The sequence below is a fragment of the Hipposideros armiger genome, unplaced genomic scaffold (genome assembly GCF_001890085.2).
Source record: "Hipposideros armiger isolate ML-2016 unplaced genomic scaffold, ASM189008v1 scaffold_137, whole genome shotgun sequence".
Taxonomy (NCBI): Eukaryota; Metazoa; Chordata; class Mammalia; order Chiroptera; family Hipposideridae; genus Hipposideros; species Hipposideros armiger.
The window spans coordinates 1,758,029-1,775,164 of record NW_017731487.1 but is presented as its reverse complement, the minus strand read 5'-3'; the positions used below and the strand labels follow the sequence as shown (position 1 = coordinate 1,775,164).

Below are 17,136 nucleotides of genomic sequence, written 5' to 3'. Positions count from 1 at the left end.
GCCACTGAGCTGCCAACAGGTGGCAGGATAGCTCAGCTGGTGAGAACACATGCTCCTAAGAACAAGGTTGCCGGTTCGATTCCCGCATGGAATGGTGGGCGTAGGCCACGCGCAACTAAGATTGAACACGGCACCTTGAGCTGAGCGTCCACAAGCTGCCAACAAGCGGCCGGATGGTGACTGGACTTGGAGCTGAGCTATCTGTGCCCTCCACAACTGAGATTGAAGGACAACAATTTGGCTGTTCCCCTTCCCCAATTCCCCAATAAAAATTTATTTTTGAAGAATTTTAGGTAATTTTATTTTGTGTTTCAATTTGAACCATAAAATAGTTTTATAAGCATTGCACTTAGTAAGCAGTGATTAAAAATTTTTTTTATTAAATTATTTTTTATCCCAATAAAAAATTTTAAAAACAAAAACAAAAACAACCTCATAGCCTCAAATTAATCAAATGGTATACACTGGAATATTAATGGATAAAATCTCATACTATTTTCAGGTAATTTAAATACTAACATAAAATATGCCTTAAAAGGTGGTAGAGGTTGCTATAAAATGCATAACAGGCAAAGAGGGAACTCAACTTATCTAATTAATGCAAGTAATTTTAAATAGTACTGCTTCTTGACAGTCATTGCGACATCTAGATATAAATATACTGCACTGTGACTCGCTCACATCCAGATACTTTTTTTTGAGAGAAAAAGAGTGACAGTACCAGAAAATTGTGCAATCCATAATTTATCAATGATACAACTTAATGAGATATCATTACTCTTAACTGCGATAGTAACAAATTATTTTAGTACTTATAGGTTATAATTTTATACTGTATTTTAGTTTTGTTTTTATCCATGACATAATGTTTTATATGAAGCTAGAAAAGTTAAAGAGCAATTCCAGTATCTCCGTCTAGATCATAAAGAGTTGCCAAACTTTTCTGTAAAGGGCCAGATAGTAAATATTTTAGGCTTTGTTAGCCACCCAGGGTCTCTAGCGCATATCTTCCTCTTCTTTTTTATGCAATCTTTTAAAAATGGAAAAACCATTTTTAGCGCAGAAGTTATATAAACCCAGCCACAGGCCAGATGTGGCCCTGTGCTCTAGTTTGCCGATTCTTTCTACTGACGTCTAGATGAATGAGAATGAAACTATGAACATTTCCAAAGGCTTTGAGACTGTAACAGTAACCAAACAGACAGACAAAGTGATGACACTGAAACTTGCAGGAACACTATTTGCATTAATAACTAACATAACAAAATCGTAAATTCTATGTACTAGTTTTCAATAAAAAAACTCCTTTGTTCTTCAACATTCTATTAATTGTTGCCATTATTAATATTACTTGAGAAATGGAGGTTGGGTTAAGCGAACATTTTGAAATTTCAGTATTTAGAATTAACACCTGACTACATCAAAATGAAGGATTTCTATTCAAACAAAAAAAAAAGTTAGACAGCAGACTAGAAGATGGTATCGGCAATATCTGTGGACTCACTATCTAGATTCTATAAGGAATCCTGGCACATTAACAAGAAGCCAGTTTTAAAAAGGCAAAAGATATACAACACAGGTAATTCACAAAAGAGAAAGGACTGACAAGTATAAGAAGAAATGTGTGACATTATTAGTTACAAAATAAATGTACAAGAGTGCGAGCTCTGAGCAACAGCGGTTCGATGCCCGGCCCAAGCTGAGTTGCTGCTGAGCTGCCAACAAGTGGCAGGATGCCTAAACTAAAAAAAAAAAAAAAAGTGATTTTTATAAAACACTACTTCATACCAAGGGAACTGGTAAGCTTTAGAGAGTGAGTAACAGGAAGGATGAGTGAGGACATGGGGAGGCAGGGTCTCTCCTGCACTGCTAGCCAGAGGTTTGGACATTTACAGCCATTCTGGGGATCAGGTAGCACTTTATTTATGTATCCTGATACAGCAGTCTCACTCCTAGGTTTCTGTTTAGTGGAAAACCCTTGTCAGAATACACATGGGGCATGTATGAAGATGTTCAGCATAGTACTACTGTTGGTAGCAGGGAGCTCGATGTGACCTAGGAATCCAACACAAGGGGGAATAATAAATAAAATTAATAGATACATGCTATGGAATAAGAAGCAATACGCTAATTTACATATATCAGGAATAGATATAAAACAATATCGAGTGAAAAAAATAAAACGACATCCATACCATTATATTAGTTATACACACACATGCTATACTTATAGTCTGCAAGAGCTTTTAGTAAATACATTACAGTGGCTATGTATTAGGGAGAGAATAAGACAGAAACTGAACGCAGGATAACAAAATAAAAACAAGATGAAGCCTGGGCTGGCCGAATGGCGCGATAGTTAACAACTGGCTTGGGACGCCAGAGGGCCCCGGTTCAGATCCCACATATGAGGGCCAGTGACACTGCCCTCTACAGCTAAGATGCTGAACAACAGCTCAACCTGGAGCTGGGCTGCCGTGAGTCACTGGTTATGGTGTAGGCTGCAGTCCCTGTGGCAATGGGTTGCCATGGGCTACCGTATGTAGCCAGCAGCCAGCGTGAGCAGCCAGCAGCCGCAGTGAGCGGCCGTCCAGAAGCCGGCGACTGATCTGTCTCACCCGGGAAGAGCGCAATGATGGTGCCAACTTGGGCCAGTGAAGCAACGTCCTCCACAACTAGACTGAAGAACAAAACGACAGCAACTTGTCTGTTCCCCTTCCCCCAATTCCCCAATAAAAATCTTAAAAAACAAACAAAAAAACCAAGATGAAGCCTTTGTGTAGAATACTAATGACAATGAGCTGTTAACAAAGGAGTATAATTAACTCAACTGTATATACGTGAATTAAAAAAACAGTAAACAAAATTATATAAACCATATTTCATTTTGCCTTGTAAAGAGACAATTTCAGCTATTTAAATAGCCGAATTGGGTACTGGCTTCCATGCTTGTAAAATTATTTTGTAAATACCATATTCTGTACTGTATCATACTCTCACACTCTATAGCTTTCTTTTCTTAACTACCTTTACCCACACTAAAAACATGTAGTGTGATTTGTCTCTGCACCCCCCCCCAAAAGATTTTTGGTTTAATTAAAATCAGAATATACTTATGGAAGTGCAGAGCAGAAACATCATTTAGTGTATACAACATTAAAAAGTTTAGCACTCTATTAGAAAATAATTTCATACTTTATTTTCATTAAAGATAATTTTCACTGTTAATCATCTCACACTATATAATAAACACCACCAGAGGGAGCTTTGGTGTTTATAATACATAGTATGACAATCAAATACTCCACCTACTATACATTGACTAATATATGCAGAACACAAACATAGTAACAGACTCTATGAAGAAAACTAAAGAAGGGATATTAAGCTTTAGCTGGGTAGACAGGGCATACAAACCTAGATAAACAAAAATGGCCTAGAAGTATAGCATAAATCCTAAATAAGTAAGAACATTATGACATTAGAAGAGTGATCAGTCAGGTTAGAATTATCAGGGAGAAGTTTCTAGATGAGCTTGGAAAAATATGGATCACTGATGAAGATAGGACAATCAACAAAAGTGAGTGACACAGGAGGCATGAATAAGTTAAGAGGTAAAGAGAAAAGAAAATCAGCTTAATTCAAAATAAATGTGTAGATAAGGTAATTAACAAGAAATAAGATTAGCTATATAAGCATACTGGAAGGTTATAAAAACCATACAAAAGATGATATCCAGTTTGCTCTCAATATACATCAACATTTAGAAAAATCTAATAGATATACGCAGGTCACCCTCTAGATCCAACAGGAGAATGAATACAAAGGAGATAAAAACATGACCCTCCCAATCAAGAATTACTACCAGGAATTACAGTATACTTATAGAAAAAAAGACAAGTGATAGAAATTTTGCAACAAAAATAACAACATCATAATTACCTATGAGGTTAATGCTACTGAATCTACCTAGGATTCATCGTATGACTGTTCAATAGGTAAAGCACTACAGGTGATGTCGCTCCACACTTACTCCTCCATGTGGCTGGTGCAGATAGGGTTGGTAGGAGGTGGTAGCATAAGCTTCTTGCCTTACCTCTTTTTTAAAGAAAAAATACAGAAATAATAGTGATGGAAATATCCATCTACCTTAATTTATATTGTGTCCTTGGAATCACCAAATCTATTGGGTTGTTGGAAAAGTCATGACGCATTTTTGCAATGAATAACATTCATTGCAAAATGAATAACATTAAGTATTCTATAGCTAGATGAATGATTAGTAAAGAAAACGCTATGATCTAGATATTTAATTGCCTTGTTTGAGTCATTAGAATTAGCAAAACTAAATTTATCTTTGTTTAAAACTATAAAGTCCAGATTTGAAGTGTTTATTTTTGTTTCTCAAAAAACGATCAGTTTTTTACATGCTTCTTACTTACTTCATCCATCTTCATACATGTGCCAAAATCTGCTAATTTTAAATGTCCATGTTTATCCAAGAGCATGTTGTCAGGCTTCACATCTCTATGAATTAAACCCATGGAGTGTATGGCATCCAGAGCGAGAACAACTTCAGCAGTATAGAATTTGGCCCATTTTTCAGGTACATCATAGTTACTCATAAGGTTTACAAGGTCTCCACCAGGCATGTACTCCATTACCATATACAGATACTTATCATCTTGAAAGGCACAGAAGAGCTGGAAAACAAAACAGGAAGAAAAAAAATGTAAATAGAAAAGAAAGAAAACACAAACCATAAACATAACAAAAACAAAAAAGTTTTTATTATTGAAAAAGACAAATTATTTTAGATCCAAAATCAAGATGAACTTTATGAAATCTTTGATTTTAGATTTGGATATCGTTAATGGGAAAATGCTACCAGGCAAAACTTTGATATGGGTATCTTCTTCATGCTTTCTAACAAAATATGCATAAATGAATCATTTTCCCTCTTGGTGAATACAGGAATCTATAGAAATATTTTACAAGAGAATAAGAATTCAGAACAAAAACAAATTATTGCACGTAAGCCACAAAGAAAACTGAGGATGTAGGATCAGTTTAGAAACACCTAAAAGATACCAGATTCAATGGATACAAGAAGAAGGAGTAAGTGCCAACCAGTGGAAGAGAGAGCAGTTGGTAGCGCATTTGGAACAGGTCCTTCTCCTCTCTCCCTTCCCTATTGTCTTGCTCATAAAAAGCAGCAAGTGGCAGTATAACCTGCACCCAAACTAAAGCAGTGGCATTGGACCAGAGAAACAAGACACCAAGATAGTGTCTGACCCCCAGGAGAGAGAGAGAAATCACAAATTCAGAAGGAAAGGTATCTGTACATTCCACCCAACTCATGTCCCAGCCCTCCCGGAAGCAAACAGAAAAGGTTTCCACAAAGGGGAAAGCTAGAATAAAATAAAAAATCAATATTTGAAGTACAAAGCAATTAAAGAAACAACAAAACTGTCCATATATGCATGGGTCTATATTCGGGTTTCTATTCAATTTAGTTTTATTTGTATATTCTTGCCACCAGTACCACAGTGTTTTAATTAGTTCAGTTACATTTGCTTGGTATTAAGCTTTTTACCTATGGGTTTACAGATTTCATCAAATTTGGGCATTATTTCTTCCAATAGTTTTTCTAGCCCCTTTCTCAGACTTCAGATTTATTTACACACACACACACAGTCACAGCTTTATTACGTAGGCACAGTCTGGGTGGGAGCAGAGCTTCTGTGCCCTCTCCTTGTGAAATCAGGGTGGGTCACATTCTGCACATCAATGTGTTCACCCATCAGAAAGTTCCAATGAGTGTCAATGTCCAGAGTTTTAATTAGGGTCTCATTACATGGCATCATTAATTAAACCACTGGCCATGTGATTAAACTCTATCTCCAGCTCCCTTCTCCTTTGGAGTTCAGACAGCTGAAAAGTCCCAATCCTCTAATCAGGTGCTTGTTCTTTCTGTGATCAGACCCCATCTCAAAGCCATCAAAAGGCCACCAGGAGTTGCCTCATTAGTATAACAAAGACACTGCTATCACTCAGGAAATCCAAGAGCTTTTAAAAGCTCTGTGCTAAGAACTGGGTACAAAAACCGAGTACATTCTTTATTATACCATACCATACAATGGCATACTACTATTCAGCACTAAAAAGAAATGAAATACAATACATGCTACAATATGCACGAACTTCAAAACAGTATACTAAAGAGACCAGATCCAAAAGACATCATACTGTATGAGTCCATTGATCTGAAATGTCCAGAAAAGGCAAATCTATAGAGACAGTAAGCACATCAGTGGCTGCCGGTGGTTGGGAGGAAAATGGCAAATGACTATAAATGGGTACAAGTGATCATTTGGGGATGGTGGAAATGTTCTAAAATCAGATTGTAGTTATTTGTGCACAACTATAAATTTCATAAAAATCACTGAATTGTACAAGTTGATCTGCAAATAACTTAATAATGAAGCTTTATTCACAAGACAAAACTTGAAAATACCCAAATGTCCATGAACAGATGAATGGATAAACAAATTGTCAATATTCATACAATGAAATACTATTCAGCAATAAGAAGCAATAAGAAGAAATGAACTATTATTGATATATTGCATAATGGATAAATCTCAAAACAATTTCACTGAACGAAAAAAGCCAGATGGGATGGGATTGGACACTATAGAAGAAAAGATCAGTGCTTAAAGACATAACCCAAAAACTATACAAAATGAGACACACCAGAATGACAACAAAAAGACTTGATGTGATATGATTAAAATGGCATTTTATCTCTGTAGTCTTTCTCTCAAAAACCCTATCCTAAATAAAGAGAAAAACATCAGACCAATTCCAATAGAAGAGCATACACATCCTACAGTGTAACTGGCCAGTACTCCTCAGAGCTGTAAAGGTCAAAAACAAGGGAAGTCTGAGAACTGTCATAGCTAAGAGGAGCCTAAGAAGGTATAATTAACTATAACATACTATCTTGATGGGATCATGAAAGAGAAAAAGAACAACTGGTAAAAACTAAGACTGAATAAATTATGGGCTTTGATTATTAATAATGTATCAATATTGGTTCATTCATTGTAACAAACGTATTTTATGAAAGTCAGATGTTAATAACAGGGGAACCGTACAGCAGGTACATGGGAACTCTATTACCTGCTCAATTTTTCTGTAAATTTAAAACTGTGTTTAAAAATAAAGTCTATTAATAAAAATAAGTCATATGTTAGTGGATAAAAGTATTTGGCAGCGCCTAGCTGTGTGAAAAGACATTTTCTAGTAAGATGAATATATAAAACCTTATTATACATCAGCATCAACAGAACATCTGCAATCAATTTTGACAGGAAACACTAATTGTGAACCCCAATGAAGCAAAATGTTAACCCCCCCCCAATATAATTTCATTCTTCTCCTGAACAGACCTTTTTTTTTTCATTTACTTATTATTATACTATTTTAAATTTCATCAGTAAGAAATTTGGCTTCTCGTTATGTAAGTACCTACATAATATCTTCGATTTGCCTATTGACTGGCCTACAAAGCCTAAAATATTTACTATCTGGCCCTTCTCAAAAAAAGTCTGCCAATTTCTGGTATGAGGGAAACAAGACTGGCAAAGCCTGGTAACTGTTGAAGCTGAGTGAACAGCAAGTACCTGGGAAGATTCAATACACTTCGTTTGTTTCTACTTTGGAGTATGTTTGGAATTTGTCGTAATAAATTTAAAAAACTAAAAAATATATCATTAAATATATTGAAAATTTTCTTGAACGATTCACAAGGAAGTTCAGTCAAGCCTCATGAAATAAATGAGCCCATGTTTAAAAAAGTGAATTAAATTTAAAGGTCAAATGTCACATGCCTATAGATGGAAAATTAGTTAAAACATTAGTAAATCAAATCCAGTATTTTGAGAATACTGTATTATAGCAAATAGCATTTACTTTATACTACCCTGAAATTTATTTTTTTAAGAGTACTATTTATAATAACCAGTTAAATAAGAAAACCATCTTAGAAGATGCTGAAGAAAGCATTTCAAGTACTTTAACATTATTCCTGTTAATAAGTATTTGGTAAGTTAAGAATAGATTGTCAGGCCAAATCCTTTACTGCCTTAACCAGAAAGTTTCAGTAAACATCAGATTTAATAAACCACTGAAGTTTAACATAATAAAAAAGATAAGGATGAAAAACTTCCACTATTCAACACAATACTGAAAGACTGAGCCAATGCTAGGTTTTTGCATTTTGTAATGTATACATATTTAAAAAATAGTTTTCTTATGCATAAATTTCTTCTGAACCTAATTTTGGGGGAAAAGTAATATAGCTTTACTGAAGATCAAACTCTGTACAGAAAGATACACTGTATAATTATGGGAAGACCTAATATTCCAAAATAATCAAATCAACCAAAAAAACCTACCAATTGAAACAATGTATGTCAAAATTATAACTGTCTTTTTTAACAGAATGAAAGGGTAATTCTAACTTCACAGAAAAAAATGTTAAGAACTGCCACAAAAACATTATATAAGAGAACAATGAGAAGAGGCTTGTTCAAAATATATGAAAAACTACAAGAATTACAACACTATGATTTCAGTGCAGAATAACAGATCAAAGTAACTGAACAGAGTCAAAGAGAATTTCATGTGTATATGACAATTCCGTCTATGGTATAAAGGACATTGCATTTACTTCTTGGGGGAAAGATGGGTTTTTCTAGAAATGGGACAGGGAAAATCAGCTACCCATTTGGGAAAAACAAATCCTATTTCACATAAAAAAAAATTTCTGGTGACTTAGAAATAGACCCCTTCCCAAATGAAACTACAAAAAAAGTTAGAGTATTTAAAAGAATATTTTTATAACCTTGGCAATGGGGAAGTATCAAAATATAGAATCTATATAAATTTGACCAAATCTAAATTTAAACATTCAATAAATATACAAGTAATAAATAGTCCAAGGAAATATATTTCCAATATATGTATATATAAAACAAAGGATTAATACCCAGGATTGATTAGCATTCTAACAAATCAATATTAAAAAAAAAAGCAAAGCAATACATTTAAAAAACTGGATAAGCAATGGAGAAGGAATACAAATTACTCATAAGCATATGAAATATGAAGAATCTCACAAGTAATCAAGGAAATGCAACTTAACACAGTAACATCTTATTTCTCAAAGATATGACTAATAAAAATGTAAAATAATTACAATATCCAGTTTTTACTAAAAATGTAGTGAAATAAAACATCTATTGAACAATTAGAGTAATATAAACTTGTAAACACTTTTTACAAGGCAATTTGGCACTATCAGTCAAAATGACAAATGTGCATAACATACATATGTCCTAGCAATTCCAAAGCTAGGAACCTAAAGAAATAATTCACACATGTAACAAAAGATGGATCTACAAACATAGTTAATTCCATATCAAGGACAGAAAATGTACAAAATAGGCCTGAAACACACTGTTATGTATGAGAGACTATCACAAATTACTAAGGCTATGTCAAACGGACTCAAGAGGCAACCTGAACATGATCCCCTTGCCAAAGGTATCACAATTTGAATATCAATAAGATATTTAAAGGATTGAAACATATCAAATAGGTTTTAAATCCATGAGTTCAAACTGATACTTCCCCAAATTGGTCACCTTTAGAGAAGAAAAGAAACTAATCCCTAATTTTGAAAACTACTAAATTCAAGGAAAGAATAAAGTATTTATCCTGTCCTTCCTTGTGAACTGTACTCCTAGGTAGCCAATTAGTAAATGGGGGAATATTTTTCTTTATAGAAGTATTCCAGTGATTATAATCAAGAAGGAATGACAGAATTGGAATAGCACCATTTTACAATCCTTAAATTAATGGATCTAGACACTGAGCACAGAAACAGGTGGTAAAAATAACGTATTTCCCCATGTATAAGATGCACCTTAATTTTGGGGCCTGAAATTTGAAAAAAATGTATTACATAAAGTTATTGAACTCAAGTTTTATTCACCATAAAATTCATACAATTCCTCATCACTTGGGGAAATGCAAGTAAAAAATTTTACAGCCACTATATAAGCAGCACCCAGTTTTTAGACCCCAAATTTTTCAAAAAAGGGTGCATCTTATACATGGGGAAATACGGTAACAAGAGATAACCAGGCATTAGCCTCTTGATAGAACAAAACATTACCCATGAATTGTTCTGCCACCACCCTCCAAATCACACGTTTCTGATCAAGCCTCTATATCTAATTACAAACCTTGAAAAATACAAATGAGCAAATGAGAGGGGAACATGTTGAACTACACCACAAGGATGAAATCAGCAAAATCGAAGTTTCTTCAACAAATTGATGGAACAAAGTAACAAAGAAAAAGAAGAGGGAAACTCTAGATTGAGAGTCATAAAAGAGATAACTTAAAATTTTAAAAGAGCTAAAAGTAAATCAAATGTTTAGTGACACCTATTTTGGTAATGAAACTAAACTATAAAGGAAAGCAAGGAAGTATTTACCATAAAAGTAAGGAAACGGGATAAAGAGGCAAAGAAAGAAAATAGCAAACTGGATGGCTTAAAAAAGAAAACGTTCTCTCTATCAGCAAAGGAATAAGATTTTTAAATGAGTCAATATTCATTTCATGAATTCCAATCACATTAAGAATATACCTCTAAGAAATACAAATGGGTCAAAAAGTTATATTGTACCATAACTTATATAAGAAAAATGAGTTATTTCCAACAAGAATGTAACAAATTATAGGGCCTTCATACAATTAAATATTGAACAGTCATTAAAATATAAAAACTGAGGGGCTGGCCAAGTTGCTCAGTTGGTTAAGGGTGCAAGCTCTAAGCAATAGGGTCGCCAGTTCGATTCCCACATGGGCCAGTGAGCTGCGTCTGAGCTGAGCTGCCAACAGGTGGCAGGATGGCTCAGTTGGTGAGAGCACGTGCTCCTAACAACAAGGTTGCTGGTTCGACTCTCACATGGGATGGTGGGCTATGCCCACCGGCAGCTAAGACTGAACACATCACCTTGAGCTGAGCGGCCTGCGAGCTGCTGACGGGCAGCCGGATGGCGACTGGACTTGGAGCTGAGCTAGCTGTGCCCTCCACAATTAAGATTCAAGGACAACAACTTGGCTGTTTCCCTTTCCCAATTCCCCAACACTGTTCCCCTTCCCCAATTCCCCAGTAAAATCTTTTAAAAAAATAAAAATCTACTGAAATTGATTATAGATATATCCCATGACCCATTAATCTCACTGCAAGGTAGGTCCCTAATGCAAATGTGTGGACCTATGTGCCAAAATCCATATGAAAGAAATTCATAGCAGCATTATTCATAATAGCCAAAAAGTAGAAACAAACCGAGTGTCCATTAACTGATGAATGAGTAAAACGTGGTATCTATCCATGTAACAGAATATTATTCAGCCATAATAAAGAATGAAGTGCCAATACACGCTATAACATGAATGAACATTGAAAACACAAAGCTAAGCGAAAGAAAATGTCACAAAAGCCCACATATTGTATATCCCATTTATGTGAAATGTCCAGAATGGGCAATCCACAGATAGAGAAAGCAGATTAGTGGTTGCCAGAAGCTGCGGTCAGGGAGGATTAGGGAATAACTGCTAATTGGTTTGGGGTTTCTTTTTGAGATAATAAAAATATTCTAAAATTAGGTAGTAGTGATGATTACACAACTCTACAAATATACTGAAAATCACTAATAAAATAAAATAATAAGCAAATATAAATAAGTCAGTCATTTTGACAAGTTTTCCCCAAAAGTTACACATCTTGTCCTTTACCACAGAGATAAATAAATGAAAGCCAAGATTATAATCTGTTACTTCTTCAATTGTACAGTTTCACTGTTGGTTTGCTTCTATAGATTCATTAAATCTCTACCTCAATGAACACTTCATAAACTCCACTTAGCAGAATTAAAGATCAAAGACACCAATTTATGAAATGATAGACTAGAAATGGCAATGAATCAGTTACTATGAAAGCAATTTACAGCTAAATGTGGAATAAATAATTTATTACAATCATCTTTAATCAAGTAAATTATCATGATATATAATTTGCCATAAAAAATTAAGTTTCAGCTGCACATTATCAGAATTTCTATCCACTGGCTACAATAAAAAAAATAAAGTAAGGAGAAGGAGGGTGGAAGCTCAACATCATAAAAAAAGCAACTGTAATGAGCTTTTAAGTTACATAATCATCAATGTGGCAAATTTCTTACCTCCAAATTGCGTTCCCCAAGCAAAGTATTAAACTCCCAGATCATTTAAGCATTTTGAACGTGCACTGGTATGTACATACCTAATCTTACTCATGGCACTTGTTCAAATGTGTTTGCAAAATTAGATATTAGTATAAAAGAAGTCTTTAGAGAAACAAAGCTAATGAGAGATATAATTGGAAAGGAGGCAAAATGAAACCATAAATTCCTTACTTAATAGTCAAATAGGAGGCTGAATTAGGAACTCCAAAACTGTCTTACTATAGGAGAATAGTCAAAATCTTTATTGTAGGAAGTTTTTTTATTTCTTTTGAGATAGACTGATTATTGTTACTATTATGTAAATCATGAGAAAGAGTAGGCAGGAAATAATGGTATACTTTTAACAAATCCATTTCTTTATAAAGGAATTAAAAAAGAAGGCGCAGGTTAATACTTGCTTCCACACACCAATGTATTATGTGTTATGTCTAGAAGATATACGTACTATTTAGGAACATTAAACAAACGTATTGAACCCAATTGTATTAAAAATAACTGTATTGTCACTAAGTAAAGGAGAGATAGGACTTTTAGCACACAAAATCAATTCTTAGGAATAATAACCACTTATACAAAAGGGATAGAAACCTTCAAAAGTTAGTATGCTTACCTGAACCACCCAGGGGCTGTTGGCAAAGGCCATAATATCTCTTTCTTCCCAGAAAAAAGCAGAATCTGATCTTTTTATCATTTCAAACTTACTAAGGAGCTTCATAGCATAAACTTTCTGTGTTGCCTTATGACGAACCTGTTGATTTTTAAAACATAAAAATTATGAATACTTTAATTTTATGAGAAAAATGAAAACATATCATACCACAATACTACAATTAAAAGACTTGTTACAAAACAAAATGATCCTTAGCTAACTAATAAAAAGTATAACATTTTAAATGAAAGAAACAGGAGAAAATTCTCAACAGCCTAAATATTTCATGAGGTACACCATACCTTTAAATGTTAGGTTCAAAATACAACTATCTAATTTCATCTAATAAAGCTGAATTCACAAAGCTTCATTCCTTCATGTTAATTAAGCTAACCAATTTTAAGAATAAATATTGTTAAATGAGAAACTTGTAAGACATGTACAGGTATCCCCCACTATCTGAACGTAAGAACCTAATAAATGTAGATAGATATAAAGGAATTTTTGTGATTTGTTAAGTCAACCTTATATCTTTCTAGATACCTAGAAACCTTGCTAATTTTCTGGGCATCCAGGTGATGGAGCTTAGGAGCAAGAACCATGCTCTAAAGCAAGGCCTACTCCAGCATTCCCTAACAAAGCCTAATAATACAACGCCCTAAAACAGCAAAAGGGGAGCCGAGTTGGGAGGTTCAGTCCTGCCAGTTAAAAGGACTTGGGGAATAACTTGGTCTTTTCCACACATCTATATTTACAAAATATAAAACTGAGCCTGCACAAGTTAAGAGTAATCAGCTTTTAGTATAAAAATCAGCACCCATTATTAAAGAAAACTAACAAAATCCAGAGTCTCTGTCACTACTCACAAGGACCAGCATATAATTGTAAAATTACTGGACAGGCAAAAAGGAAAATGTGACTCATCATCAAGAAAAAAAAGTCAACAGAAAACCCCAAAAGATGTTAGATTTAGCTAAAAAAGAGGTTGCTAAGGTATTCCCCCTTCTATATTTATGCCACTTTTCAAACCTTCACTTATTTTAACAAATTAGATTTTGAATGTTTCCTAACTTCATTAGAAAAAGCAATCCATATAACATTATGAGTAAATTAACTTATAGCATAATATTATTTAGGCTTGACTCAGACCATGAAACCTTTAAGAACTCTGCTGTAAAGCACAGCTATGAACAGAAACTAAGATATTTGTCAGCTGGTAGAAAAAAGTTAAATATGTGTTTATATGTTTAATTGTTTACATATGAATTAACTAAACAAACAAAAACAAACCTAGACGGAAAAGGCCATTTATTCTAATAAACAAAAAGTTACACAAACAGGCATAAGATGATTTTCTAAATATGAAAAAGTGCTTATTGACTTTACTTTTGGTGATTCTTTATGCAAAACTGTTTCCCTTTTGTGCTTCCACAGTACTTACTATAATCTAATATTACAATTAGTTGTGTACATGTCTGCTTCATAAGCTCCTTTAGGAACAGAATACAAGCTTTCACTTGCAGGATGCCTAGTGCCTAGTGATTGGCACAATGCTGAACTGTCCAATGCAACAAACTCATCAAAATCATAGCTGTATCTATATAAGAGCTATGAAACTTTTAATAAATAAAAGACTATTTTGGCTAGATGCTAGTGTTAATGAGGCCTGCATTTCATTTAAACTATTGTGATAGGACACTTAAGTGACTCATAACAGGAACCACCAGCTTAGAGTCTGACTTGATCTACAGAACAAACATTAAGAGGCAATAGTTGTATTGATGCCAAATATCTACCTCATACCTTTAAAATTCATTAGCACTAGTATTACAAAGCACTACAATAAAGTACTATTACTATAGGAAAGCTGGTTTCCACTGATATTTCTTCTGAAGATGTCTTTCTGAATGGCTCTATTGTAATCTACCTCAGCATCTCTATACATTCCCCTTTGTTCTCTAGCTCCTTCTCTTCTATTCAACATGGATGGATAAACAGTCAGATGTAGTAGCTATTCATTATCACTCTGTACAGAGTACTGCTTAAAGCATGGATGTAGATGTAAACAAATCTGGGCAAATGTCCTAGATATTTATGAACTGCATGTGTGGCCAATTTACTTAACCCCTCAAAATTTCAGTGACTTCACCTACATAAGAACCTCATAGAATTGTTGCCAAGATAATGAATATAAATACTTAGCACATAGAATATACTCAATGAAAAATGTTAGCTAACTTCACTATTGACAAATGGAACCTAGTTCCTTCGATTATGAAGCTTTACGTGTGTTTCCCCTATGTCACTAATCTATGAGTACCTGAAAGACAAAAACATCGCTCCTATTCCAACATTTCCATTTGCTAGAGAAAAGATTTGTTATACTTCTCATCTCTAATTTTAAAAGTGAATGCATGCAAAAACACCATCTAATTGATTATCTCTATATATATCTCTATAACTATCTATCTATCGACCTACCTACCTACTTACCTATCTATAGAGAGATCAAAAGAACAATAGTAAGGGTTAACAGTGGTTTCATCTCAGCTGATGAAATTTTGGGTGATTTTTATTTTCCTATATTTGCTTATTTGTATTTTCTGCAGCTAATATGTACTTCTTTGAAAAAAACAGAGTAGATGAAACATTCCTAAGTGTTGCCAGAAACATGCTTGGAAAATCCTAAAATGTTTCTCCTGAAACATTTGTGGACAAAAACTTTTGAAAATCATTCTAAACAAAATGGCTCGTTTGAGGCTTTCAAATTTATTTTTAGTATCAAAACAATAATTTTTATAGAAAGATCCAATGCATATATTTGACATATAATTGGAGCAGTTATTCTGTGTTGCTAAGGTTTCCACTAAAGATGCAACAAAAGAGTGTGTCCTTGTGCTTTTCGTCTGGTCTGGCTATGACAGCCAAGATTGAATGAGGGAATACAGGAATTACAAAAACATAGAGGGAACAAGATAATTTTTGCAACTCAGAAACAGCCTTGTAACCAGCAAAGAGCCTGTTTTATTCCGAAAAAAGGAATAAAAAATTTGAATTTACATGACAAATGTTAGAAAATCATTTCCCCTGCACTCTTTTCTTCTGGTTGATTCCACTTTAAAAGGTTAGTTTAAAACCAATTAAACTAAAATCAGGCCAATGGGAATAAAAAGAGAACTTTCTATGTTTCAGGCTCTGCGCTATGCAGGATATAAAATGGCAAGAAAAATCCAGTCACATATATAATCTGGCTACACATATGTGGGTCAACTGAAAAATCCACATATAAGAGGACCTATGCAGTTCAAACTCGCATTGTTGAGAACCAACTGTATAATTCAAAGATGCAGAGGAGAAATCATGCTCAGATAAAGGGTAGAAAGGAGAGTAAAAGGAATCAGGAAAGTTTTCTTTTACAATGCTGAAAGACAGACAGTGAAACATGACTGAAGAAACAGACAGGTAACAAAGACCATGCTCTGAGATTAGTAGCCTGCACAGGATGAGCAGCATAATGGAAAATAAGGGTGAAAAAGATAAAATTGATGACTTCTTAAAAGAGGGCCTGGAAGGCCAGGATGAAGACTTCATGATTCACATAGTTAGGAAGTTAGTAGACAAGGGAGCCATGAAGTGCTAAGGAGATATAATGAATATATTTTAGAAGGATCAATTTGGCAGCAGTTTGTATTAGGCAGATCAGATCTCTACTTCCCATTCTTTATGTATCTCAATATAGAGAGGTGGGCAAATAAAGAAAAACAGAATAAAACAAAACAGGTGTGTTAGAAAAGCCCCACAGTTGGGCCGGCCGAGTGGCTCACTGGTTAAAAGTTGGCTTGGGAGCGTGAGCTCTGAGCAGCAGGGCCGCTGGTTTGGGTCCCACATGGGCCAGTGATGCTGCGCCCTCTACAGCTAAGATGGTGAACAACAGCTCAATCTGGAGCTGGGCTGCCGTTGAGTCGCCAGCGATGGCGTAGGCTGCAGTGGGGCTGCAGAAAGCTACCGTGAGTGGCTGGCAGCCAGCGTGAGCTGCCATGAGTGGCAGTCCAATGGCCGGCAAGCGACTGCCTCACCCGGGAAGAGCGCAATGATCACAATACCAACATGGGCCAGTGAAGC

The 17,136-nt window shown here is 34.7% G+C and overlaps 1 protein-coding gene across 1 annotated transcript in view; it reads right to left on the bottom strand.

Moving 5' to 3' along the window:
• The window catches only part of ROCK2 (Rho associated coiled-coil containing protein kinase 2), a 134,753-nt gene that overhangs the window by 65,260 nt on the left and 52,357 nt on the right, over nt 1-17,136 (bottom strand). Inside the window, exons 4-5 of the mRNA XM_019650004.1 lie at nt 12,976-13,113; nt 4,443-4,703 (exon numbers count right to left, since the gene is read on the bottom strand). Of these exons, the coding sequence (XP_019505549.1) occupies nt 4,443-4,703; nt 12,976-13,113 (399 nt within the window). The remainder of the gene's footprint in view (nt 1-4,442; nt 4,704-12,975; nt 13,114-17,136) is intronic.